This window comes from Hemicordylus capensis, chromosome 6 (genome assembly GCF_027244095.1).
Source record: "Hemicordylus capensis ecotype Gifberg chromosome 6, rHemCap1.1.pri, whole genome shotgun sequence".
Lineage (NCBI taxonomy): Eukaryota > Metazoa > Chordata > Lepidosauria > Squamata > Cordylidae > Hemicordylus > Hemicordylus capensis.
The window spans coordinates 24,354,411-24,382,406 of NC_069662.1; the positions used below are offsets into that span (position 1 = coordinate 24,354,411).

The following is a 27,996-nucleotide window of genomic DNA, read 5'->3' on the forward strand; positions in this document are numbered from 1 at the left end:
CCCCCTCTCCACCTCTGGTTGTTTTTCTCTGCCTCCCCCTCGCCCCCCCCTTTCCTCCTCTAGAATGGGCAGCTTCCCAACTAGCCAACAGAAAATAAAGAAATATTCGAACTCCTTCCTCAACACCACCACCCAGCCTGGCGTTACCATGGAGTCCCCAATGCCCTTCTCAGCAGAGCTTGCCTGCCCCTCCCACCCACCTGTTGGGGGTTCATATAACCCGCCTCTAAGCACACAGGCTCCCACGGGATCCGTCCAGAGAACAGCAGGTACCTGCGAGGGCGAACAATTCAACAACAAACAGCCTGTCGGAGCCACAGAGAAGGCGGTGGCTCTATCCATCCTTCCTCTCCTGCTTCTTCCTGGGCTTTTCCGCATGGCTGGTTCCATACCTGTCTGTCTTTGGTTCATCCCGTCTCCAGCCAAGTTCAGGAAGTGACACTTCAAGGACAGGTATTCCTGGGGACGGTGCCTCCTCATAAACCACCAGCTGGATGCTGTAAACTGCCGTCTTCTGGGCTGGTCCTCTTTGCAGCTGGGTAACTCAAGAAGGACGCTCTTGTAACAATACTGCCAGCCAGCTCCTTGAAGAGATCCGATTGCTCAGACAGGCGCCATCAGCATCCCTTCTTTGTGTTGCTGGAATATTCTTCGGGGACTCTTATCACCTGAATTTGCTCTTTCAGAAAGACGTGGCAGCTGGTGGTTGCATTTTGAAGACCTTCTTTTTGAATCCCCACCCTCATCAGTTTGCGCAAGGACAACCTGTATTTTGGGCATTATTGGCCCATAATACATATTCCTGGACTTGCCCTGAAGGCAGCAGAAGAGTGTCTTGTAAGCTGAGTGAGGGCTGTCCACCATGTCTTCCGCAGGGCTGGAGATCTTGGCCATGGGCCTGTGCATTTTTGGCTGGGTGGGGACCATCGTCTCATGCGCCTTGCCCATGTGGAGAGTCACGGCTTTCATCGGGAACAACATTGTGGTGGCGCAGATTGTGTGGGAGGGGCTGTGGATGAACTGCATCGTGCAGAGCACCGGCCAGATGCAGTGCAAGATCTATGACTCCATGCTGGCCCTGTCTCAAGACCTCCAGGCTGCCCGTGCCCTGATGATCATCTCCGTGCTGCTGTCCATCCTGGCCCTCTTGGTGGGCATTGTGGGGGCCAAATGCACCAACTGCGTGGAGGACGAGGGTGCCAAGGCACGCATCGTCATCACCTCCGGCTCGCTCTTCATCGTCTCGGGGCTGCTCACCCTCATCCCCGTGTGCTGGTCGGCCAACAGCATTATCCGCGACTTCTACAACCCGCTGGTGGTCGAGGCCCTCAAGAGGGAGCTGGGGGCTGCTCTGTACATCGGCTGGGCAGCGTCCGCACTGCTGCTGCTTGGCGGATCACTGCTATGCTGCTCCTGCCCGCCGCGGGAGGACCGCTACCCACCCCGCGTCGGGTATTCTGTGGCAGCCAGATCCACTGCGCCTCCAGGCAGCGGTATTGATAAGCGGGACTATGTATGAACAATTGCGGTGGCGGCGGCAGTGGGGCAGATTTGCCAGATATTGCTAGGCCGAAACCTTGACAGGAGATATCTGCCCAAAGACTTCTGTGGTAAAAACACAGGGCCAGACCCCATCAGTCTGGGATCAGCTATGCTATCTGGCAATTCAGGACTCTGTGTGTGTGTGTGTAGGAGATTGAGAAAACATGATCAAACAAATAGGTATGTGAGAGCATGAACAAACAATTATGAAAGAGATGTGTGCAGCAGCAAATACAAGGGGAATGTAGAAAGTAAACAGATATGCAGTAGGGGAGTGAACAAAAGCAGAGGAAAGGGCTAATGAACAGACAAGTGAGTGGCTGAAACCGGTGTGGAAGAGGGAAGTTTGGGCCAGCAAGGATGCCAGCGAACAAATGAAGGAAAGCAAGACTGACCAGGCAAAGAAGCAAGTGAAAATATGAGAGAAACGGGAAGCAACACTGAAAAACCGACCATTTGATCACATTCCACAAAGAAGCGGTTATGAAGAGTGTGTTAAGAATGAAAGGGAGAAATGGCAAGCCAGAGTAGGAGGGAATTTATTGAGGAGAAGGAATGGGGGAATGGATACTTGTATGACTGGAAGGAAGGGGGGAATTAATGGTAAGTGGTGATGCCGTGAGAATTTAACAAATCAAACAGATGGGCGGAAAGATCAATCTGAGCCCCAAATGTACGTAAACAACAACTTAATCATGAGGGAACGGAAATGGAAGGGGAGGACAGATGTCGCCACACAGGCCTCAGCGTAGGGCCTGAGCAGGAATGGTACGAGTACACGGAGAGCTGTGCACCATAGGCTGGCTTGGTGAGAGCAGCTAGGGGGGATGTGGCAAGAGACCCTGACCCTGTTATGTCTCAGTCTGGCGCTGTTTGCTTGCTGGTTAATGATTTGTCCGAGATTTGGCTGTTCCCAGGGGCCTGGACAAACAAAAGGGTCTGTTATCCCCCCTACTGCTCCCTACCCACTGACCACAGCCTGCCTCAGCCGGTGTTAGGAGGAAAACCTGTCTCTCTCTCACACACAGATAGACTCATTAGGCCTCCCTCCCTCCCTCCCCAGAGCTGAGGACCCAGGTGTCCTGGCTGCCAGCCCTCCCTAGGGGGTGGAGAGGGCGAGGGTTAAAGCTTAGGAGATTTACCCCCCACCCCTGTGAAACTGTGTTTTGTTTTCTTCAGAAGAATCCTGAGAATTGGGGAGGGGGTGACTCTGCGGCAATATTTTTACTTTGAATGGGGGTGGGCACAAGAGAGCCCTTTTTTGTGGGGCCCCCCTCCCAACATGGAGCACTGTGCTGTGTTACTAGAAATGACTTTATTCAGATAAAGTTAAATGTTTGTAATCTGGATCTCAGCCTTCATTTTTATGGAAGTGGATGGGAGACGGGGGGCCATGAGTCTTCTGCCTAACTGTGATAGGACGGGAGGGGGCGCAGAAACAAGAGTGCAGTGTGTGTATGGGGGGGGTTTGAGAGTGTGCAAAACTGTGGCGGCCTTTTCATGAGGCAAAGTGAGGCAGTCGCCTCAGGAGGCAGATTACTGGGGCATCTGCAGGGCAGCAAGATGCCCCCTGCCTGCCCTCACCATCAGAGCAGCTCTTTGGGACTGATCGGACCCTTGCAAGCTTTTCAAGGAACACCTCTCCTCACACTCCTCGCAAAGCTTGCAAGGAGCACAAGGAGTGAAGGGGAAGCTCCTAGCAACTTTCCCTTCTTCGTGCTCCTCATGTTTTCAAAGCTTGAAAGAGTTGGTTTTGAAAGGGGGCTGGATCCCATGAGGGGTGTGGGGCAGGGCAGAATTTGTCTCCTTGCCTCAGGTGCTGTGGTACCTAGGGACACCTCTGCTCAAGACTGCATGGGAGTCATGTTGAGTGACAAAACAGTCCTCGCCCCCTCAATCCTAAATGCATTGGGGATGGTTCTTGTATCTCAGGAAAGGCACCCTGTACATAGCTCAGAGGCACTCTTCTTTACCACTTAATATGAGTCCAGCTATTCAAAAAAGTTTTTAAAAGTTAGCTAAACTGCCTGCGAGCTCAGGCTCTAGTTCCTGACATACTATTGCAATCAGGCTGGTGCATTTGAGATCAATGCTAGTTCACTGTCAAAAAGAGAGAGATGCTGGGACTCTCACATTGATTTATCCATCCATCCATCCATCCATCCATCCATCCATCCATCCATCAGATTTAGGTCCTGCTTCTTCACCAGTGGGTCTTCAGAGCAGCTTACATTTCAAAATGCAGTGTTAATACTTGTGCTCCCAGTCCCAAATCCCAATAGCTACAGTAAGTCTCAACATAAAAAGCAGGTTCTCTGGGGGCCGATGTCTCAGTTCAGATTAAAACCAGATTTTTCAAGATACAAAATGCAGAGGATCTACCATGCAAGATCTGTGATGTGCCCAACTGGTCCTTTATTGCCCTGCTTCACCCCAATATGCCAGGATACCAAAATCATTTGCAGAGCATTGAAGCATTAATTATGTCATCTCCCGCAGGCATGGAAATGCAGGCAGGGTCTGTCTGAAATTTCATGGAAGGGGCAGAAGCATCCATGATACCATTCTTACCCATCAATCCCTGGCAAATACTTGGCATTCCCCTGAAATGAGGAGCAAGGAGAGGAAATCTAACAAGGCTTAAGGAGGGCCTTGGAGTCCTGTCTTGGAAATTCAGCATCCGTAAAGTGTTTGCTCTGTTGATAGTACGTACTTAATTTCTGAGATAATCCCTATTCACATATTCTGTTCAATGCACGTACAATTTGTGTATGGTGCACACATGTACAAATCTGTACTTTATTCACACATTACATTCAACTCATGTATGTATGTATGTATGTATGTATGTATGTATGTATGTATGTATGTATTGGATTTATATACCACCCTTCCAAAATGTCTCAGGGCGGTTTACAAATTAAAACAAACCACTAAAACAATAAAGAGCTAAAACAAATTAAAAACAATATAGCAACAATTAACAATTTAAAAACATTTTAAAACAACAATTAAACAATTACAGTGATTAAAAGCCCCAAAATCGGGTTAAAATATTAAAACAGATTTAAAAACCCTGGAAAGCCAGACCAAACAAATATGTTTTAAGGGCTCTCCTGAAGGCTAATAGAGAATTCAAATTGCGGATTTCCGCAGGGAGCGCATTCCACAGCCCTGGAGCAGCTATAGAGAAGGCCTGCCTCCGAGTCGCCACCAGACGAGCTGGTGGTATAGGAGACGAACCTCCTCAGATGACCTTAATGTGCGGTGGGGATCACGCAGAAGAAGGCACTCTCTAAGGTAACTCGGGCCTAAGCCGTTCAGGGCTTTAAAGGTAATAATCAGCACTTTGTATTTTGCCCAGAAACATATTGGCAGCCAGTGCAGTTGTTTCAAATTAGGCGTAATATCGTCTCTCCGGGTTACCCCAGAGACCAGTCTGGCTGCTGCATTCTGAACTAATTGAAGTTTCCGAACTACGTACAAAGGCAGCCCCACGTAGAGTGCATTGCAATAGTCATGTATTGTAGTACACTTGCTATCTGTACCCTGCATTTGAAGGGCCTGGACCCAGGTTCACTTTCAAAGTGAATGTGTGTACAGTAATCTACACAAAAACATGCTCATGTGTACAAACACCGGGGGTGTCTGTACAACACATGTACAGGAGTGTAGTGGCTATTGGGCGAGGGGGGACAATTGTCCCGGGACTGCCAGGATATGTGGGCCACCATGGCACCCCTTCCTCCTCCCCAGACCACCCCTCCGGCACCCACCCAGTGACCAAACTGCTCGCTGCTGCGCAGGGGCATAGCGAGGGTGGAGTGGGCCCAGAGACAAGATTTTAAAATGCCACCCCCTACTGAAGTAAAATTTATATATCTATCTATATCTATATCTATATCTATATCTATATCTATCTATACACACACACACACTCCCCTATGTACCACAATAGAACATCATCCTAAATTATTTTTTTAAAGGTTTTGTAAATTGTGGACGATGCAAGTCATTTAGGAACATAGGAACATAGGAAACAGCCATATACTGAGTCAGACCATTGGTCTATCTAGCTCAGTATTGTCTTCACAGACTGGCAGCGGCTTCTCCAAGGTTGCAGGCAGGAATCTCTCTCAGCCCTATCTTGGAGAAGCCAGGGAGGGAACTTGAAACCTTCTGCTCTTCCCAGAGCGGCTCCATCCCCTAAGGGGAATATCTTACAGTGCTCACACATCAAGTCTCCCATTCATATGCAACCAGGGCAGACCCTGCTTAGCAATGGGGACAAGTCATGCTTGCGACCACAAGACCAGCTCTCCTCTCCTTTCTCTACTAGAGAAAGACGTGCTCTTCTGGTAGCTCCAGGTCTTAACAGTCACATCAATTTCGGAGGATGAATACAACTGAAGGAAGCCCGTCTGGGCGGGTGCGTGGCTGGGGGAGTCAGTCATGTGACTTGCCTCTGGGGGGGCCCCCAAGGCAGTGGGCCCCCAGACAACTGTCTCCCCTTGCCCTATTATAGTTACGCCCCTGCTGCTGCGCTGGCTGGGTGTTTTTTCTCTCCCTTGCCTGAAGTGAGAGAGAGAACACCCGGCTGGAGCAGCAAACGATGTGCCAGATGCCAGCGAACAAGGGGTACACATCCACCCTTCCTGCTCTTGGCCACGCCCCCTGCATTTACAGGCATGTGAAGTCAAATCAGGGGGTGTGGCCGGTGCGTGAGCAGGTACACACAGCAGACGGGGGCCACAGCCTATCCCTGGGCGGTTGTCGAGCCCCCTATGTGGCTGCACATGTACAATGTAATATCTTAAAAGGGCTACAGACATTCTGGGTCACAGGCCCTCCAGTTCTGTGAAGTTCAGGGTCACTCAGCCTCCATGCTGCAAGCTCTGCTTCAACATACATGTATGTGTATGTGTTTGTGTGTCCATAGGTTGTAATTATACAAAGGTAGCAGGAGGACACTTTGCACATGCTCCGGAATACTTCTTCTTTTCCATATGCCACGGCCTGCCTTCAAAACCAGTTCCCGAGTCAAGCCCTGGATTATGTTAAAGCCTATTTGGGGATAACTAATATATTCTAAAATGGGATACTGCCCCTGAAAAGAAAAGAGGGGTACAACACCTCCACAGATGCTGGTCTTGTGGTAGCAAGCATGACTTGTCCCCTTAGCTAAGCAGGGTCCACCTTGGTTGCATATGAATGGGAGACTACATGTGTGAACACTGTAACCTATTCCCCTTAGGGGATGGAGCCGCTCTGGGAAGAACATAAAGGTTACAAGTTGGTTCCTTCCCTGGCATCTCCAAGACAGGGCTGAGAGAGACTCCTGCCTGCAACCTTGGAGAAGCCGCTGCCAGTCTGGGTAGACAATACTGAGCTAGATGAACCAATGGTCTGACTCAGTATATGGCAGCTTCCTATGTTCCTATCTTTCTGTCCTAATCTGGAGACATTTTCATTTGGGAGAAATTCACAGCACTGAAGATGAAACAGCTTTAAGTGTGTGTGTGTAATGGGGGGGGGAATAAACCTCCTCCCCCACCGCCCTGGTATCATGATGGCGAAATGAGAAGCCAAAGCCAACATTTTCTTTCGAACCAGCCAGCTCACTTTATAATCAGAGAGGTCTGCCCTGCCAGCCAGAGATAGCCCCCTTTTCAACGCCTCGCAAGCCCTGAGGTAAAGAAGGTCTCCCCTGGAGGGAACTCAGCAGGCAGCTATCTAGGCAGTAAGGAGAAGAGCCTAGTGGCTGGCCTCCTCCCGCTCCTTCCACAACTATGCAAAAGTGTGGACATCAGCTTCTTTCCCCCCCCCTCCCGCCCCCTGCTCTGCTTTTCCTGGATATGGGCCCAGGAGTCAACCCCTGTAAGGCGAGATCCCTGCCTGGCTTCTTGGAGGGGTACCAGTACATTCCGGTGCCAGGTTGAGCCTCCCACAGCCAGACACGTAGGGACAAGGAAGCGGGTCTCCCTGGCATGAGATAGGGCCTCCTCCCCCCTCGGGACTGGCATGAGGCGGGATGGGGAGGGGGGCTGGAAGGGGGGGGCGGAGATGAACAAGCTGCTGAAAGGGGTGCTCTGAGAATAACCAGATGGGGGCAGCAACAGCCCCCAAACCTCAAGCCACCCTGCTCCTCCTTCCAAAAGGGATTGTCTGTCATACTCTCTCTTCCTCCAGCTGTTCTCGTGGTCTCCAGAACGTTAGCTGTTTCAGACCCCACTGAATCCTAATCCATGACATTTTCACACCCACGGGCCAACTTCCCATCCCGTGTCGCACTTGAAGGCTTGTGTCCCCTAAAAGCTTGCCTTCTGCTTTCTTTCCTCCATCCTCCACCTTCGAGCCCAGAATCCCCCCAATCTGTATTTCCATATCCTACTCCTAGCTGCTTGGCTCTCTTTCTGCATAGGTCTCCTGCTCCCTTCAGCATCTCCACCCGTTCTCCTTTGATGCCCCCTACATGTGAGATTCCCTCTCTGAACCTCTCTCCCCTTCAAATCACTCAACACCCACCTTTTCAGTTTGGCCTTTGGCTTATCCCCTTAATCCTCCTTCCCAACTGTAGCCAAAGTTAAGTCTGTGTAATGGCATTTCGCCACATTCCTCCCCCCCCTTTGTCTCTCTTTCTCCTCATTTTTTCCTCCCATTGTCTATTTTACACTGTAAGCCCCTCAAGGACAGAGACCTATCTGTTTTGCCTATGCAACTCAGTCACATTAAGGTTGAGAGACTGCAGAAGGAAGATCTTCAAGTGATTTGCAGTAGGTCAGAGCAAGGGTTCCCGATTTCTTAATCTTAAATTGCAAGTATAAAAAAAATTATGTTGCTAGTCTTATGCTAACTGCTCATTTCTCAGCCTCAGCATTCCTTACCTGTAAGATAAGAGCATTGTTTGGTTGCTTATGAACTGATCTTTGTGCATCCCTGCTAGCCAGTTTTAGAGTTTTGTCTTGAAAACCTTGATTTGTAGTAATTCAAGCCCTAGTCACATGTCATGTTCAAAACTTATATGAGTGTACAGTGTACAGATCTATACACAGGTACAGTTATTCACATGTTATATTGAACACAGGACCAGCAATACGCTTCCTATCAATACCCTACATTTGAGGGGATTATACTCAGCTTCATTTTTTAAATGTATGCAAGTACAGTCATTCACCCAACAACATGTATAAGTGTACAGACATCTGTACACTCATACAGCATAATGTTTGAATAGGGCTTTAGATGCATTTGTATATGCCAAACATCCCAGTATATGCAGCAAGTAATCCGTTCCACCCTCGGCACTGACATGTGGACCTCTGGGTTATAGTTTTTAAAATGTCAAAAACACCCCCCAAACAACTCTCTCACATCTGCAGGCTGCCCACCCTGCTAGAAGGTGCCATTTAAACCAATGGTGCTATAAACCACCACCATATAGTTTAGTATTACCACACCACCCACAGAGAGAACAGGAGTTCCCCGTTCCATTGTTCAGCATTGCCCATGGTTGGGGGGCAGGGCTGGGGAAAGACCACTCGCCAAATCAATAAACAAGTTGTTCTGGTAAGAACTAATCTGCCTACTTTCCTTTCACTATAATCTTAATTGATAATTACCATCCTCACAAGTTAGCCCACTTCAGCCTTGAAGGTTCACATGCCCACCATCTTAAATTGGGGTGGATGAAATAATCACCGACTACACCACTGAGGTGTCCCTATGTGTCACTCACTACAACTGTACCAAATCTGGTTCAAATGGGTTAAGCAGTCCACAGGTTAGCCCACTTGCCCCTCAAAATGTTCATGTGTCCACCATTTTGGATGGTGGATGGCATCATTACAAATGACGCCACTGAGGTGTCCCTACAACTGTAGCCAATTTGGTTCATATTGGTCCAAGCATTGCAGAGTTGATAGGGACTTGTGCGCACGCAGCCAGGTTGCGGGTGTGTGTGCTCTATGCCTGCTAACAACCTTCAGAAGCCAATTTGTGGCTAGAGGAAAAATACTCAAGACTGCCTTAAGCCCCCACATTCTAGCTTCCGGCTGTTCCGACTGGCTCCCTTGTTTTTCTGCTAAGCACATCTCCTCCTCTTGCTCAGTCCCCCCAACCCCATCCTCTCACCTTTTCTCCAAGGCTTTATCATGCAGAAATATCACCCCCCCTCCCCTCAGCCCAGCTCTATTTGCATGTTGGAAACTTGCTTGGTCAGTGGTGTGTATATCTTTGGGATGAGTTGGGACAGGGGCTGCATTCTCTGCATTCAAAGAGAAAGACTCGCCTTTCCGATGTGGATTCTTGTGGGCCTGACTCAGCCTCTGGTATCTAAGGACTCTCCCTTGGGGCCACCTGAAGTGGTCACTTATCTCACCCATCTACTTATCTCACCCATCTACCTCCTTGTTTTAAGTTTGTTTCCAAGCAATAATCAGAGCCGTCATCTCTCTTGGAAATATGTACTGCTTGAGACACCTGGCTCCAATATGGCCCATTAACAAGAAGCCTCTAGTCAGCTCCATGCGAACTGAAGCTTGACACCAAAACTTGTCTTCATAGCCAGGTCTCGGAACATTAGGCACGGGGCCATCTTGCTGGAACTAAGCAAGCATAGCATAGTGGTTAGAGTGTTGGACTAGGACCGGGAAGACCTGAGTTCGAATCCACATTCAACCATGCAACTCAGTGGGTGACTCTGGGGCCAGTCATGTATCTCTCAGCCTAACCTACCTCACAGGGTTGTTGTGAGGGTAAACACAGGGTTGTTGTGAGGGTAAACATAACCGTGTACACTGCTCTGGGGTCCTTAGAGGAAGAGTGGAATATAAATGTAAATAAATAATAATAATAATAATAATAATAATAATAAATAGGTTGAGGGTGGGGCTTCCAGGCAAGCAGCTGGAAAATGAGCTAGGGGAATGAGCCTTACAGAGTGTTGAACTAGGACCAGGAAGACCTGAGTTCGAATCCACATTCAACCATGAAACTTAGTGGGTGACTCTGAGCCAGTCACATATCTCTCAACCTAACCTACCTCACAGAGTTGTTGTGAGGATAAAAATAAGCATGTACACTACTCTGAGCTCCTCGGAGGAAGAGCGGGATAAAAATGTAAAAAATAAAATAAACAAGTCAGTCACCCCATTCACATGACCATATATCTCTGGGTACAAGCCACCTAATGGTGCAATGGGGAAATGTCTTGATTAGCAAGCCAGAGGTTGCCAGTTCAAATCCCCACTGGTACCTATATCGGGCAGCAGAAATATAGGAAGATGCTAAAAGGCATCATCCCATACTGCACGGGAGGAGGCAATGGTAAACCCCTCCTGTATTCTACCAAAGAAAACCACAGGGCTCTGTGGGCACCAGGAGTCGACACTGACTCGATGGCACATTTTACTTTACAGCCTCTGACCTAGGTGTTCAAGGTTGTGTGAATGGGCATGTGTGTACATACACACAACCATGCATACCCAGGTATATATGGTCACATGCATGGGGTGACTGTCTGGATGGGCAACTCCCTCGAAATGTGAAATATAAATGCAGAAAATGCATTTCATCCCAATTTTCTGCTCTCTATCCCTGGCTTTTTGGTGAGTTTTTTTGCTTGTTTTAAATCATTCTTTGGGAAAAGGCCCATAGCTCATTGGCAGAGCATCTGCGTTGCATGCAGAAGATCCTAAGTTCAGTCCCTGGCATCTCCAGAAAGGGCTGGGAAGAGACTCCTGCCTGAAACCTTACAGAGCGGCTGCCCGTCAGTGTTGATACGGAGCCCAACGGACTAATGGTCTGACTTTGTACAAGGCAGCTTCCTATGTTACGAGGGGCTCTGAACATGTATGTGCACTGTGCTCTTCTTTCACCATTGCCAGATCCCACATAGTCAGAAGAAACAAAACCACGAGGGTGGGAAGGTATTATATTTTTAGATAACTCTGTGTCGACATCCCTCAGATCGAAGTCAGGCCGTCTCTCCCTCTCCCACACAATGCTTTGTGGTGGCATACATTATAGAGCCTCCGTGTGCTAAAGCAACTTATCTAAAAATTGAATTTGGAGGGGGACGGGAATGAACCAACTAGGGCAAGCAGAGCTTCCTTATGGACTTCCCAGAAACATCTGACAGGCCACTAATGTAAAGTAAAGTGGATTAGATGGGCCTTTTGAAAGGTGGGTCTTGAGTGTTTAGGCTAGAGGTTCTGAAACTTGGAATCCCCAAGTGTTGTTGGACTACAACTCCCATCATCCCCAGGCACAATGCCCTTGATGGGGGTTGTAGTCCAACAGCTAGTAGGGACCTATACTGAAGAAGCCCTGTTTTTAGGCTATTTCAAGCTTTCCTCATTCCACCCCTCCAAGAAAACCAGTTTAATGCATCCAGTGCCACTTCAGCCTCCTGACAGAAAGGAAGGTGGACTTTCTTAATCCTAACCCTAAGTGTTCAAGGGCTAACAACGTGAATAGAATAGTGGAGCTTCTGAAGGGAGCCTGGAGACCGTGTAGGCAAGCGTCTGAAGGGGAAAGTATTCTCATGTGTATGGAGGCACCCCTGTCCCAGAACCAAACCATAACACTGGCAACATGGATTATTCAAATTAAACGTTGGGAGAGATCTCGGCTTTAAGGCTGCACCCAGTGCTCAGCTGGTATCTCTGGAAGCTCAGCAAGCACTCTCGGCAAACTGTTTATACAGGACACTGGAGGGAAGCTCCTGCACCACTGGTTAAGAGGGCAGAACTGAGCAAGGCAAGCAGACACTACACGCCAGCATAGGCCCATCTAGGCTGCCAGACTTCCAATTTTAGCTCCTACCTGAAGTTCAAAGGGAGGGGCACAACATGAAACTTCAGGGGATTTGTTAACTGCTCCCAAGCCTCGGGCACAGTATTTAAACCCCAAAGGAGGATGAGTCATTTCAGGAGAACATCTGCTTTGGATTCCAAAGCAGGAGAGCCTACCATTCATTCACACAGAGGCCTGCAGGACTGGCTCCCTTCTAGCTGCTGTGAGAGATCAGTACCAGCTTCACTACCTTGGCTGGAAAGAAAGGCTTTAAGCCTTGAATCTCTCCCAACTAGCCTGGGTCCCATCCTTCTACTCTTCTTAAGCTGCAAACTTAAGTGCACTTTACTTACAAGCAAGCCCTACTAAGATTAAAAGCTTAGCAACAGTTTTAAAAGTAAGAAGTTTGGCTATGGCTGACCTGTTGCAAATTGCTTATCATCCCTCCTCTGAAAAGGACATCAATGGGTTGCCTTTGTTCAGTCTTTTGTGCAGCTCCACCAGCATGTTTTAGAGTTGTGTTAAGGTCCCTGATCTGTAATGATTCAGATGTAGATCTGTGTTTGCACATACAAGTCATCCCATTATATGGCTCATAGGGTGCAGTAATTGGCTTTGCTGGCAAGCCACCATTTTGTATCCAGCTCCATCCCCAAGCCACCATTTTGTGACTGGCTCCACCTCCCCAAGCCCAGCCACCATTTTGCAGCTGGCTCAGGTTGGTGGACCTCAGAATCACAAAAAGCAGACTCCAAAACACAAAAGTAGATCCATTCCTATGTGTCTGCCCACCTGCTGTTGGAGCTCTTGTCACAAAATTCCTCATTTCAGAAGCAATAATGCAGTGTAGGGGACAGACTTAACAGAATTCAAAATTCATTCTTAGCTGTCAACAATCCTCATCTCTCAGGCTATGCTCACCACCCCTTGAGAAGGGAGACTGATGTAGCAAGTGGTTTCAAGGCAAAGTTCTTCGCCAAGGGAGTCTCTGGAAGGCTCTGTTGAATGTCCAGGTGCAGACTTTTCTGGAAGCAGGGCTGATGTCAGCCGTCAACATGGCTGGGCCCATCACCCCCATTGCTTCTCCCTATCGCTCAGTATCATCCCATTATGGCAATGAGGCTTGGGGGTGGGGGGAAGGATGGGCAAGCAGATCATGAAGTCAAGGAGAACAGCCCACTTTCTATGGTGCACCAACAGGCAAAGGAGGAACCACTGAAAGCCCGCAAGCCCCGCCCCCCGGATTATCTGAATGTCACATCCTTTTGCTGCAAATTCCTTTCCTCCTCAACCCTAGATCAGGAATATGTCATACTACAACTCCTATCATCCACTGCTACAAGCTGTTGTGGATGATGGGAGCTTTTGTCCAACATCTGGGAACCCAAGCTTGGTAACCTCTGATCTAGAGTTGTAGGCACCTTGGAGTTACTCTGAAGAAAAATAGGCTTTATCCCATGCTTACAGGAATTGTATTTGTGGCAGGATACGTTCTGGGACTCCACCAGTGTCCTAATTTTTCTCATCTGTGTGCAGAATGAGTTTTGTTCTGGGCAGCAGTATCAAGGCAATTATGTGCGCACATGCATTCAGAATGGGACCTTCCAGATTCTCTAAAGTTAACTGAGTGGACATCAGCGTGTGCGCACACATGCCTTAGGAGGGAACACTGGACTCAGCCCTAGTTTAGCTGAAGCCTTGCAGGCCAATCTACCCACACCCAACCAAAATGATCAAGACAAGTAACTATGTATAAAAAAAATCATAATTTTTATTCATTCGTCATACTAAAAAAATTAGAAGCTGGCTTCCAATATGAAAATGCATGCAAGGTTAAAACAGGTTAGCAAAAACATTGATGGCCACAGGCCTTTGGCTTACAAGTAATATTGTACAACACATCACAGCTTTGATGACCAGGTATGGAGCACCTGTCACTCCCCCCACCCCACCCCAGAGAGCCTACTGAACAAGATCGGATCTCCAGGGCATTGGCAACTTCAGTCCCTTGTTGAATCCGGCAGGTTGAACGTTCCAACTCTCTCCCCCTCTCCCCGCTTTTCAGAGTTACCTAGAGAAATAACTTTTGCAGTATAATACCCCAACTACCTACACAGAAGAGGACATTGACTACAAGTCCAAGGTGTTCTCTGGAAGAGAGTTCTGATTTTGAGGGGAAATTATATATATAAATATATACATATACGACTTTGTAACAGTGGAAAGAAAATACTGACGGAACAACATGTTGGGAAGTCTTGAACAAGAAGTGTGGTTCTCAGTTGGGACATTCATCGTGTGGCCCCTGAGCAAGGATGTGACCCTGTCTCCAAGGCACCCAAACGCAGTGGGCTATCAGGACAATGGGTGGCTTCATTTCCAGCGCTCCTAGACGTAGTTCTTGCTGGGGTAGTCGCTGCGGGGTTGAGAGGCAGCCGCCGTGTAGCGGGCACTGTAGTTGTTGCTCTCCTTCTTGGGGCAGTTGCAGCACAAGAGCGCCCCCCCAAGGATCAGCAAGGCAGCAGATGCCCAGCCGATGTAGAGGGATGCCCCCAGCTCTCTCTTCAGAGCCTCTACCACCAGTGGGTTGTAGAAGTCCCGGATGATGGTGTTGGCCGACCAGCAGACGGGGATCAGGCAGAGGACCCCTGCCACGATGAAGACTGCGCCGGAGACAATGACGATGCGTGCCTTGGTGTCCTCGTCCTCCACACAGTTGGTGCATTTGGCTCCCACTATCGCGACCAGCAGGGCCAGGACGGCTAGGAGCACAGCGATGACCATGAGGGCTCGGGCAGCTTGGATGTCCTGGGGCAGGGCCAGCATGGAATCGTAGACCTTGCACTGCATCTGGCCGGTGCTTTGCACGACGCAGTTCATCCACAGCCCCTCCCAGGTGGTCTGGGCCGTCACGATGTTGCTGCCGATGAAAGCTGTGACCTTCCACATGGGCAGGGTACAGGTGACGATCGTGCCGATCCAGCCCACCACTGTCAGGGCCATGCCCAGGATCTGGAAACCGGCAGAGGCCATGGCTCAATCAAGGCAGTCCTGCGGAAACAAGAGACAAAAACCTGGATGAATATCCAGAGACTCTCCAAAGCCAGAAGCATTCCACTGGGATATTGAGGGTCTCTAGCCTCATATGGTCTACTCTTGACTTGCAGAAACTCTTTTACGCACTCAGGACTAGTGTTCCTTGTAACAGGGATTCCCAGATGCCGACTTCAACTTCCATCATTCCCAGGTGAAGTGAGCTTCCACTGGGAATGAACGATGGGAGCTGCAGTCAACAACATGTATGAATCCTTGTTATAGGGAACACTGCTCGGAACCCTAGGAAATGCTCTTTCCCAGCTCCACATTCAGAGATCCTTTAACTAGAGATGCCACAAATTTGAAGCCAACCATGTTAGCCCAGAGCAGGCGTTCCCAACCTATAGTCCTCCAGATGTTGCTGAACTACAACCCCCATCATCCCCAGCTACAATTTATTGGGGATCCTTCCTGGGAGGGATGAGCGAAGTACACTGGGAGGTATACTCTCAGTAGGGTCACCCAATGCGCAAAGGTCACCCCAGCTACCCAGGTAAAGCAAGCAGGCACCTATATTGGGCAGCAGCGATATAGGAAGGTGCTGGAAGCAGACGATCACTTCAGTGAGAAAGGCAGGAGAAGGCAATGGGAAACCACTCTTGTATTTTACTAAGAAAACCACATGGATGGACACAATTTATCTACATGGTTGCTAAGTCGACACTGACTTGACAGCACTTAATCAAGGGATGATGGGAGTTGTAATCCAGCAACATCTGGAGACCCTCAGGTGGGGAACCCTTGGCCTAGAGCAAGTCTTACAAAGCCAATTACAAGTACTAAACTGGAGAAGAGCACAATTATAAAGAAGTAATATGACAAGGACATTTCTGGAGCTCAGCGTTGGAGCATCTGCTTTGCATGCAGAAGATGCCAGGTTCGTTCCCTGGCCAACTCCTGCCCCAAACCTTGGAGAGCTGCTGCCAGTCAGTGTTGACTGTGGTCTACCGAGCTAGGTGGACCAGTGCTCTAAGACTGCTTCCTCTGGTGTGCTGGCATAAAAGAGTGCACAGCCTGTGGCTTGCTTCGCATGTTTTGCAGGGGGACTTGAAGTTGCACAATTCCAAAACTTCCTGTGATTCACAACGGTGTGACCTTTTTGCACTTGTTCAGCTTTGTTCCTTGCATGTGCAGCCTTAGGCAGGATGTTGGCCAATATCCTTGGACCCAGGGCCCACGCATTTTTCCCTACAGCCACCATAGGTAAGAACATAAGAACAGCCCTGCTGGATCAGGCCCAAGGCCCATCTAACCCAGCATCCTGTTTCACACAGTGGCCCACCAGATGCCTCTGGGGAGCTCACAGGCAAGAGGTGAGGGGCATGCCCTCTCTCCTGCTGTTGCTCCCCTGCAACTGGTATTGAGAGGCATCGTGCCTCTGAGGTTGGAGATGGCCCACAGCCACCAGACTGGTAGGTAGAAATGGGCTAAAGATTGATGTCAAAGCAAGCTGCTTCTTATGCTTGCTATGCTGACAGTCACTAGCTTAGCTGGCTTTTAAAGAAAAGATTAGGACCATCTTCTGTGCATCTGTTAAACTGCCAAGCTGAACATCTATGGCCAGAGATCTAGACAGATGATGCCCAGACACCTTTATGTTATGCCTCCAACTATCAGATGCTTAAAACAAAGAGGTCCTCGCTTCATTGCCATCATGTCCCGTTACAGGGCTGCACGACTACAGATGCTGGACTATAACTCTCATCATCCCTATTGGCCGCTAGGGCTGGGGATAATGGGATTTGTAGTCAGCAACTGGAGGGCCTGGTCGTGCAGCCCTGTTTTGTTAGCAAGCTTCCTAGAAACGTCTGCCCAACTAGTACTGGCAAGAAGATAGGATTAAGACACCTCTTGTCCAATTTGGGAGTCACGCATCCACCCCATTGGCCGTCTGTGAGCTGGCTATGGAGACGGGCAACAGCAGTGAGTCCAGAACTTGTACCCAGCTCCAGAGTGAGGGTGGTGGGAAAGCACTCCGTGCACCCCATCTCCACAACCAGCTTGCAGACTATCTTGAACAGCCCCTTGTTCTGATCCTGCAGAGCTCATGAGCTACGTGACTCCCTTGCTGGTGCAGCTGCCTTCACCTTAGGAGAGATCACACGTCTCAACTGCAAGACACAAAGTCAACAGCCTACACTAATGGACAGCTAGATCCCAAGATTCCAGCCGACCAGCTTCTTCACAGGTCATGGAGCCTATTGTGCTGAAGGCTCCCCTCTTGCAGATCTGGTTTTTGTCACTCCCAGCAGCGGATTAGCAACATGCAGCTAGGACCTGCTTTTCCTCCACCCCCACACCCAGCAAGCCAGTCTCCAACTTGTTCCATTGTTCATGGGGTTAAACATTAGGGGGAAAATATCCCTTCTGGCTAACTGGAGCTCACAATCAAGTTTAGTCTGCTAATTTGCGCTCGGCCATGATGGGAGGGGCCCTCTCGCTCCCCAGCTCAGGGAAGACGTCTAGACCCGGTCATTTCTTGCTGCAAGCAGTGGCAGACGTTGATCAGGCACAAAAGCCACTTCTGTGCCAGTTTGGAAAGTTACAGGAATCCTATTGACGTTGGACCCAACAACCCTGCTCCTGAAACACGCAGCCTTGGGTCCAAGAAGAGAAGATAGGTGAAAGGCCACATGCGAACACGCCTCCAGGTAACCCCAGGGCGTGGGGGGCACAGCACGTACAGGTCTCATGCTGGCCCCCAGAGTGCCTGAGGTGGCAGGGCAAGGGCCTACCCCCAACCACCCTGACAATGCACACTGCTTGCCATGCTTCTCCCTCTGCAGAGCAGCATTGAGTTCCCAGGTGGTTGGACTACAACTCTCAACATCTCCCGCCATGGGAGCCAACATCTGGGAGTCCCCGTTACAGGGAACACGGATCCCCAGCCACCCTGCCTTGGCGACAATGACCAAGGGATGATGGGAGTTGTAGCCCCACATCGGAGGACCCATGGTTGGAAACCCCTGCCTCAAGGATCACTAGTGGCCTTTGGTGTGCCACCATTTAAGGGAGGAGCAAAGCGAGGGCAATTGGTAGCAGGCAGGCAGCCACTGGGGTTGAAATGCAGTACTGGGGGTTCCCCCGCCCCAGGCAACTGCCTCATGGAAAGACCAGCCTTGTACACACTTCAATTTTAAGCTGCATCTAAACTGGCACACTGATTAGTTAAAAGTGCAAGCCAATGAACAGCAGTGGCCTTTGCTTGCTTGCTAGCCAAACCCGAACGAGAAGCCATGGTTTGAAGCCGACTTGCAGCCCTTTTTTGGAGGGCAAGTGCAAACCGCAGTTTGCTAGCACAGATGTAAGAGCAAACCATGGTTTGCGCTAAAGGGGAAGAAGCTCACCGAACTGGAATGCACATGGGGGAGGAGGCAGAGTGTTTACAGCATCGAACCATGACATTGTGTTATGTCTGCATCCAAGCTTTGTGCCAAGAAAAAGTTTACAAAGCAGAAGGTGGGGGGTGCGGGGGAGGCGATTGTTCGCTGTGCCAAAGGGGCTCAGTCTAAACAGAAACCAGAAGGAGACTAGTAACAGCCACCGGCAGGGATATTATGCTTGGCTGAACAGGAGCAGTTCTTCCCCTGCTAAATGAAGAAGCCCACCTCTTCCTCTTTGCCCAGTTAGCAGGGCTTCCATGTGCCCCAAATTGCTACCTACAGAAGCAGCTGCCCAAGTGACTTTGGAGGACTTAAGTGTATGTGCATCTAGTACAGGGGTGGGCAAACTTGGCTCTAGCTGTTTTTGCACTACAACTCCCATAATCCCCAGCAACAGTGGCCAATAGCCAGGGATCATGGGAGTTGTAGTTCAGCAACAGCTGGAGGGCCGTTTGCCCAGCCCCTGATATGGCAATCTTAAACAAGGGGAGGCAACAATTAAGGTCCACTAGCAACGAGAGACAGAAGAGAGAGTGTCTAGTGGCTAGAGCTCTGAATGGGTAGATGGAGCGGCAGCCCTGGATTAAAGTCCTTGCTCAGCCATGAAGCTCCCTGGGCATCCTTTGGCAAGTCACTCTCATCCTAGCTTACCCCACAGAGCTGTTATAAGAAGAGGGCAACTCCTACATACATTGCCCTGCACTTTTCGCAAGGACTGAACACAGACAGTGTCACTTAAACCAAGAGATTTGCATTTCTGCCAACGAAAGAGAACTGTTGGTTCTTCGCAAGCCCCACTCAGAGTTCCTTACAGTTCTAGCCCTGGGCAATCAAGTGCCTGGGATTGTATCCAGCCCACATACTTCAGAGCCAGGATTACCTGCTCGGGGAGGAGACGGAGAGGGGAAAGTCAACAGGTATCTCATGCCATGCCAGGTGTGGCAAGCGACTTAGGACTTTGTTTATAGGAGATCACTTTGTGCTTAAGCAGTATTTCACCTAGGTGGATCCGATTCAGACGCAAGGCTCTGCTCCTGACTCACCAGGTCATGCAACTCCTCTAGAATCCTCTCCAGCTGGCTCATAGCTCCTTCCCACGCCTAGATGGGCAGAGCCTCCCCCTCGCCTGTCAGGCACCTAGAATAGCAGCAGTTGCACAACCGCCTGTCCTCCCTAGATCCGCTTCCAGCAGGTAAGAGATGCCTGTCCCAAGAATGACCTCAGAGTTGCGTCATCATCTGCCCCCAGGAGTGCAAAGAGTCATCCAGAGCTGGTTGCCACTGGTGCTTGGCAACCTGAGCACAGTGAACACCTACTGCAAGCGAGCAGAGGTAGGTGCCAGGGGCCCAGGCGGATTATTTCCCACTGAGAGTCATCACTTCTTCTTGGCTCTAGGCAGATTGTCATAGACGAGTCCCTGTGATTTCCAACTTCTAGGCCATGCTGTCTGCTAGAGGAGAAACACCAAAACTCCCAGCGGATGTCTCAAGGGTGCGACAGGTGACCCAGCCCTGGGTGATGTTGGACTACAACTCCCACCATCCACAGGAACAACGGCTGACCTTTGTGGATGGGGATTATGAAAGCTGTAGTCAACATTTGGGGTAGAACCAGGGTTGGGAACCCCTGTGAAGGATCATACACCCCACCAAACCCTAGGACTATAGGCATGTTCTGCTATACATATGCTAACCAAGTGGAACGGACAACTACTGTAGTGTATATGCTGTCAGACCAATGCCGCACGAGTGAACCAATGAAGAGGCACCCACACAAGAAGAGCATGTCGCTGAATGGATGTTCGGAGTTGCCCAATGTCTTACGCTCTTGCGCAAGGAAGATAGCAGACAGCCTTGCATCACTCCCCACATATATATGAAAGAGAGAGGCGTCTCACAGCAGGTGGTGTGCCACAGATTGTGTACAGGCAACCTTGTTACACCAACACAACACTAGTCTGTAATGCAAACTCCCAACTTGGAGCTGGCTAACGCAACGTCCTTCACTACTGCACAACTTTGGGTCCCCCCTAGAGACGATGGGAGTTGTATCCAGCAGCTGGGGGTGGGGTGGGGGCTGCAATGTTGCACAGCCCTGCACTAATGCAACATCAGTCTGGAGGTCAGTCACTCATTCCAGTCCAGTGGTTAATGTTCGTCAAAGACCCATCATCTCAGTGCGGGCAATACAGGAGCCTTAGAGACACAGACCCACTGATGTGCGTTCAAGACAGGGCAAGGCACTCCTCTCCATGCTCCAGCAGACTTCAACTTGAAAGGCTGCCTCGGTAGCATTCTCTTTCTCTCTTTAAACAAATGGGGCCCCACAGGTAGAGTGCTTGCATGCCTAGTATTCCAGATTCAGACCCCTCATCACCCGTTGTTGGGATTAGGTAGCAAGTGATGAACATAAGTCTTTCCCCTGCTCCCGGCATCCACCCCAGACCCTAGTTCAGGCCTGCTCAACTTAGGCCCCCTAGCTGTTTTTGGACTACAACTCCCATAATTCTCAGCCACAGCAGCCAATAGCCAGGAATTATGGGAATTGTAGTCCAACATCTGCAGGAGGGCCGAAGTTGAGCAGGCCTGCCCTGGATCAATGGCCTCCCAACCAGGGTTCCTTCAGATCAGGCTTGTTCAGCTTAGCCCCCACCCAGCTGTTTTTTCACTACAACTCCCATAATCCCCACCACAGTGGCTAATAGCCAGTGATTATGGGAGTTGTAGGCCAACATTCGCAGGAAGGCTGAAGTTCAGATGTTGCTGGACTACAAACCCCAGCATCCCCAGCTACAACTGATTATGGCTGGTGATGCTGGGAGTTGTAGTTCAGCAACATCTGGAAGAAAGATGTTGGGTTGGAACTACAGCCCTAGACCGATGCTGCCAGTCCAAGTAGATGCAGTACTAGGTTTAACATGAACATATTTTAATAACTATGATGATAAAAGAAATTGAGGGTCCCCAGCCTGAACTGATGAGAGTCTGACCCAAGCTACACAGGTAGGCAGGGGAGCAGAATTTCAAAGCCGTGAAACCAGGAGAAGAGCCAAGCCAGGGCAGTACAAGTTGTACTAGCCAGATCCACGGCTCCCACCAGAAGTTGCGACATCCATTTGTTTTGTTTGGACCCATTGTGTGTTCAGCTTTAGATCTGCTAAGCTTTGTGTATAAGAGAACACAACATTTGGGATGCTACCCGGTATGCCTTGAGAAAATGGCTCCCTAGATTTAGGAGTGGATTCCAAGGAAATCCTTTCCAAGGCCACACAATTCACACTTCCAGACAGAGGTGCAGATTACATGCCACATGGGAGGCATGATCTGATCTCCCAACTTTTTAAAGCAGCTGCACAGAACAGATCCCTGATTTTTATTGGAGCAGTGGTACTGGTGGACGGGTGTGTGTGTGTGCGCACACGCGCAAGAAGAGACCCTACAAGGGCTGGTGATTAGGCTGTATGGCACTTAATGCACTCTGCATATACTCAGAATTATTGTCCATATTTGCTTCCTTTGTCCAGGGGCTTGGGTAAACGCAGTGCTTCAGCTGAAGACCCTCGTGCTCAGTGCAAGATGGACTACCCCGTCCCTTCAAGATCCAGACCTTTGAGACATTACTAAACAGAGCTAGGGTACAAAAATACAACTCCAATTTACTCCATTGCAAAACAAAGAGCAATGGTCGGAGGGGTCGGAGGTGGCCTAAGCCTCTTATCTAGCACTCCCACCAGCTCTCAAAGTAAGTAAAAAACTGGAAGAGCTGTTCAGTCCGTGGGGGCAGGTGGGACAAATACCTACACTCTAGATAAGCCAAGCCCACATAAGCATAAAGGGTCCTTGAACATTGGCATGGTAAATAAAGATCCACCAGTGTGAATAAAGTTACATTTTAGCTGTGTAGAGGTAAAGAGTGCTGACAAGTCCGTGTCGACTCCTGGTGACCACAGAGCCATGCGGTTTTCTTGGCAGAATACAGGAAGAGTTTACCATTGCCTCCTCCCAAGCAGTATGAGATGGTGCCTTTCAGCATCTTCCTATATCGCTGCTGCCCGATATAGGTGTCTCCCATAGTCTGGGAAACACATCAGCAGGGATTCCAACCGGCAACCTCTGGCTTGCTAATCAAGTCATTTCCCCACTGTGCCATTAGGTGGCTCTGTGTACAGAACCATTTTATATCCCCTTCGCTCCACCATTCATGTATTACAAAAGACCACCAGGTTTGCAGTGTTGCCACTGTAAGACTCATTCCCCTAGCTCAGTTTCCAGCTGCCTGCCTGGAAGCCCCACCCTCTGCCTATTATACATTATTAATACAGTGGTCCCTCTACTTACGAAATTAATCCGTTCCGAATGCACATTTGTAAGTCGAAAAGTTCGTAAGTCGAAAAGCGGTTTCCCATAGGAATGCATTGGGAACGGATTAATGCGTTCCGGAGCCTAGAAAAAAGACCCAGACCCCCAGTAAGGCTTGCAAACTGCACAGGAACATTTCTTTTCAAGAATAAACAGGCAGTAAACAGGCAGGCAAGTCAAGGAAACCGCATGTAAAATTCGTAAGTTGAGGAAACCCCATCTAAAAATTTGTAAGTCGAAAAAACCGCATCTAAAACCGGATCTAAAACTGCCGTTTGTAACTCGAAAAATACTTATGTTGAGTAGTTCGTAAGTCGAGGGACCACTGTATTATTAAATTATTATTAATACATTTATATTCCACTGTTCCTCTAAGGAGCCCAGAGCAGTGTACATGGTTATGTTTACCCTCACAACAACCCTGTAAGGTAGGTTAGGCTGAGATACACATGACTGGCCCAGAGTCACCCAGTGAGTTTCATGGCTGAATGGGGATATGAAATCAGGTCTCCCTGGTCCTAAGTCCAACACTCTAACCATTACACCACCCTCAATCTAGCCCTAAAACGTTTAAAGCCCAACCCCAGGAAAGTGAAGGCTGGGCTGATCACAGTTGGGTGGGGTGGTGGTGGGGGAGACCCACTGCTTCTATGCATTTTCAGATTGGAGCCTTCATACTGTGTAACCGGATCAGGACCCACTTGTATATGTCATTCTCATATATATATATATATATATATGAATGACATTGTATATTGCCCACTTACCCCTGCTAACTGGGCAAAGAGGCACCTTTTACCGTGGTGATTCTCTTTATTTAGCAGGGAGAGAGTAACTGGCCCTATCCACTCCCAGCACAGTACTTCCAGTGACTGTTGCTGGTGTGTGTCTTAAGTTTCTTTTTAGAATGTGAGCCCTTTGGGGACAGGGAGCCATCTTATTTGTTTGTTATTTCTCTTTGTAAACCGCCCTGAGCCATTTTTGGAAGGGCGGTATAGAAATTGAATTATTATTATTATTATATCATAATCCTAGTGGAGGATCTAGGTCAAGTTTAATCATTACGAAGGACCACTGAAGCAAGCAAAACAAGTTCCATTAATGTCAGTGGGAATTTTAATCATGACTAATTTAGCTTGGATCACAATTGTTTCCTGTCTCGGCCGAATAAAGTGAATACCCTCAAGTTGGGGAAAGGCGGATTACTACAGGTGCAATAGGTTCTGGAGGCTGGGTTCTGGCAACAACCAGGGGAGGTTAGTTTATCGATATGCTACTTTAGGTTGTTACACATAACAAGCCCCCCCAGAAGCAAGATGCTAATCTCTGAAGCCTCGGGTTAGGTTTACACCACACAGACAAGATCACAGCCTGTCAGCACATGTTACGCCAGGGTTGATACCACTTCCAGTTTTATGGTCTCAGCTGGGTTTAGGGGGCAACTTTTGCTCCTGTAGTGGGGAAAGGGAGAATCTGCCTTATGGGGTAACCAGTATTCATGAGGGTATCTTGAATTATAGGCTCTTCACTCTCATGCAATTAAGAAGCAATAGCACCTGCACTCTCAGGACAAAGGCTACAATCTTACTCAGAAGCTGCCACCATGAGGCAGCGAGGCCATTACATTCCTAATATTAAGTGGGGGAGAGCAAGAGGAAGAGAGGAGAGGGGTTCTTCAAAGCTCACCACCCTCAATTAAAAAGCAACACTTGCCGTGTTGGGGTAGCGAGCAGTAGCAAGCGCGGATTGTCCCCTTTGCTAAGCTGGGTTCACCTTTGGATGGGCAACTACATGCCAGCGCAATCTGCTTTCAGGCAGAAAGACTCCTGCCTGAAACCCCAGAGAAGACAATACTGAGCTAGACGGACCCAAGGCGTGACTCAGCGCAAAGTAACTTCCTCTGTTGCATTTGATCAAGGAGAAGCATTACAACACAACAAAGTCGCACTGCGATATCAACAGGTGAATTCACACAGACTTGCAACACTCCCCACTGAACAGCGTTCCAGCATACTGTGGTTTAAGGGCACATGTGAGGCAGCATATGGAAATTCCTTTTCTCCCTCCACCCCACTCCCAGGAGAGGAAGATATTGTTAGTCAGATCTCTTGGATTCTCTCCGCAACACCGTCAGGGATCTCGGCAATTTCAAGAGGAGCGCCCATACGACAGAATCCTGGCATGTATTATGAAAGAGATCCTCTCAGGAGGCGCGGATTTACAAGTTCAGTTCAACACTGCAGCTATTAAACCTCGCCTAGAGGCACCTTGTTCTCACAATCATTTGTGAAACTTTAGTTGCCCGGGACCAGCCACCTTGCTGCTTAAAGCGTCCTTGAGTATAGATCTCAACTCATCTCTGGGTTTTTCCAAGATCGGGGTGGGAGTATCATCTCTCCCCCTCCTTTGTGGGGAGAGGGACTCTCAGTCCATCTGACCGCCCCCCAGAGAGATCCCTCTTCCAAGATTTCACAGGCCTCCGAAACAAAAAGACATGTGGTCATGGGCGGCTATGCCCCAAGGAACAAAGGTTTCCCCTTTGCTTGCCACACGTATACCTCAGGCTGGGAGCGGGGGGGGGGGAGGGCGGGGAGGAGGGCTGGGCTTCTTACTTTTCCGTCGCCCTTCAACCGAAACTCCCCCCTCCCCCAAGGTGGAAGGGGGTTTCTGCGAGACCAGCTCACTGCTAAAGCTATGGGGCCCCACCCAGCCGCTACGATGGGGGAGGGGGGAGCGGCTCGCTTTCCTATCACCCAAGGGAATGAGGACCCACAGCTTCAACCCTTCCCCATCCCCAGTTACCAAAGCGGCACCAGAAAGCAGAAGCTCAAGTTTACGAAGAGGCTTCTGGAATTCTCGCTTCTTTTCGCCGGACCTATAGATCGCGCAAGACGACCCCGATGTCTCCGCACCGCGTTTTAAAGCGCTCTGCAGGTGCTCAAAGACACGGTCTTTTTTTTTTTTTTTTTTTAATCACTGCTCGATCTGAGCCAGGATTAAACGCCGAACCACGCAACTCCAGCGTTTTATCCAACCGCGCTCAGTCGGAGTCAACTCACCCCTGGCTACCACACAGCCCCAAGCATGGAAATATCGGCCTTACTATGTACAAAGCCAAGACAAGTGCAAAGGCGGCGTCGACGGGCGGGGTGGTGGTGGTAATACAACAGTCTTCACCTACTCTCCTAAATGCCGCCAACTGGAGGCGAGGGGAACGGGACCCAGGCTTCCCGCCAACCTGCTCCCATATTCGCCCCGCGCAAGATCACTAAAGGCGTTATTTTAAAATGTCTATATGGGGCATAGCTGTTCGCCCCTCTCCCCATCAACCCCTCGGAGTGAGAGGGAGATGGAGAAAATATGAAGAAGTGGAGCTGGGGGGGGGGCAGGTTCTTTGAACCCATCTTGGAAGCCAATTATAGCTACACCCGTCTATATGCCACCACCACCCCCCGTACAATATTGCTCAGGGGACCTCGCCCCACCCGATTTGGCGAACATGAAGCCAAAACAATGATAAAAGTAGTATGAAGAAGACCAAACGAAAACCAAGTTTAGAAGTTGAAAGTTAACTCAGCAGATCAAGCTACAGATTTCAATCCTTAGAAGCCCCTCTAGAATGATGAGTTAGCCCCTCAATGAAGCGCAAGATATAGATCATAGTCTGAAAGCGAAGGGGAGAAAAAGCCCCGAAAACAAGATTCTTGAATCTCACATTTTATGAACGAAAGCGTCTCTTTCTCACGACACAGAGAGCTAAAAGCTCACACGCACCCCCAGCCCTCACATTTCAGCACCCTTACCTAGAAACTGGATCTAAGGCGCAGCAATATAACCCTCGGGTAGGCTGATGGGTCTCAGGTCGCAGAATAGATAAAAGCGCCTGGCCCTATGGGGCTGCCTATATACCCCCTTCTCGCCTCCCCCCCCAGGCCACACCCATCTCATCCCGCGATGACGTCGCCGACAGGTGAAACTGGCGAGCTGGTACAGGAAACGAGAGTCGAAGAGCCCCTAAATCGCGGGCGAAAGATCTGCTGCCCCACCCAGGGGGAAACCGGATCCTGCTCACCTTACGGCGGGAGGCAGGAACAGGGAGACAACCAAGCGCGCTTCCCCGCTCCCTGGCTGGAGGAATCAACCTGGAGAGATCCAGCCTGAATTACTCATGGCTAGTAGTCCCGTTTAAATTAATGAGATCTTCCGGTCCTGAGTAACGTGTGTGTCGTTGACTTCAATGGGGCTACTCATGAGTGATTTAAGCGGGACCTCAGCCGCCTCTGCCTCTATTTTTATTGACATGGAGTTTCCTTGCGAGTAAGAACGCCCAGGGAGTCCGGTGAAAGAATTCGCCAAATGTCCCTGGGGCGTAGCTAAGGAGAGCGAGCGGTGTTTGCTCCTCTTTCAGGGGTCCTTGGAGTGAGGGAGATAATGAAGAAAATACGGAGGGGTGGAGCTGGGGGGCCCTCAGGAGCTGGGGGGGGCGGGGGCTCCTTGAACCCATCCGCTTAATGATAGCTACACCCCACCCCCTACAAGGGAGTTTCCAGGGGCATCACAGTCCCCCTCCCAACCTGGTTTTGTCTCCAATGGGAGTTGAGTCTATGTGTACATAACTTTTGCTTTCCTAGAAACTCTTGTGTGTCCCGCCCCCACCCCCCAGCTGGCAGGGAGGGAGGTTGACTCCAGGCAAGGTATATATTCAATTCTGACAAATATTTATATACTGCTTTTCAACAAAAATTCCCAAAGCGGTTTACATAGATATAAATAAAATGGCTACCCTGTCCCCAAAGGGCTCACAATCTAAAAAAGAAACATAA

The 27,996-nt window shown here is 49.5% G+C and overlaps 2 protein-coding genes across 2 annotated transcripts; one reads left to right on the forward strand and one right to left on the reverse strand.

Annotated features, from left to right (window-relative positions):
• Positions 1 to 230: 230 nt before the first annotated feature.
• LOC128332027 (claudin-9-like) lies at positions 231 to 2,885 on the forward strand. The gene has a single exon (XM_053266210.1). The coding sequence runs from the start codon at positions 863 to 865 to the stop codon at positions 1,517 to 1,519; it is 657 nt and encodes a 218-aa protein (XP_053122185.1). The 5' UTR covers positions 231 to 862; the 3' UTR covers positions 1,520 to 2,885.
• An 11,198-nt stretch (positions 2,886 to 14,083) lies between these two features.
• On the reverse strand, positions 14,084 to 27,132 carry LOC128332158 (claudin-4-like). The gene is made up of 2 exons (XM_053266577.1): positions 26,977 to 27,132; positions 14,084 to 15,387 (listed from the first exon to the last, which is right to left on the reverse strand). Exon 2 carries the CDS (start codon positions 15,367 to 15,369, stop codon positions 14,725 to 14,727), a length of 645 nt encoding a protein of 214 aa, XP_053122552.1. The 5' UTR covers positions 15,370 to 15,387; positions 26,977 to 27,132; the 3' UTR covers positions 14,084 to 14,724.
• Between the last annotated feature and the right edge of the window lie 864 nt (positions 27,133 to 27,996).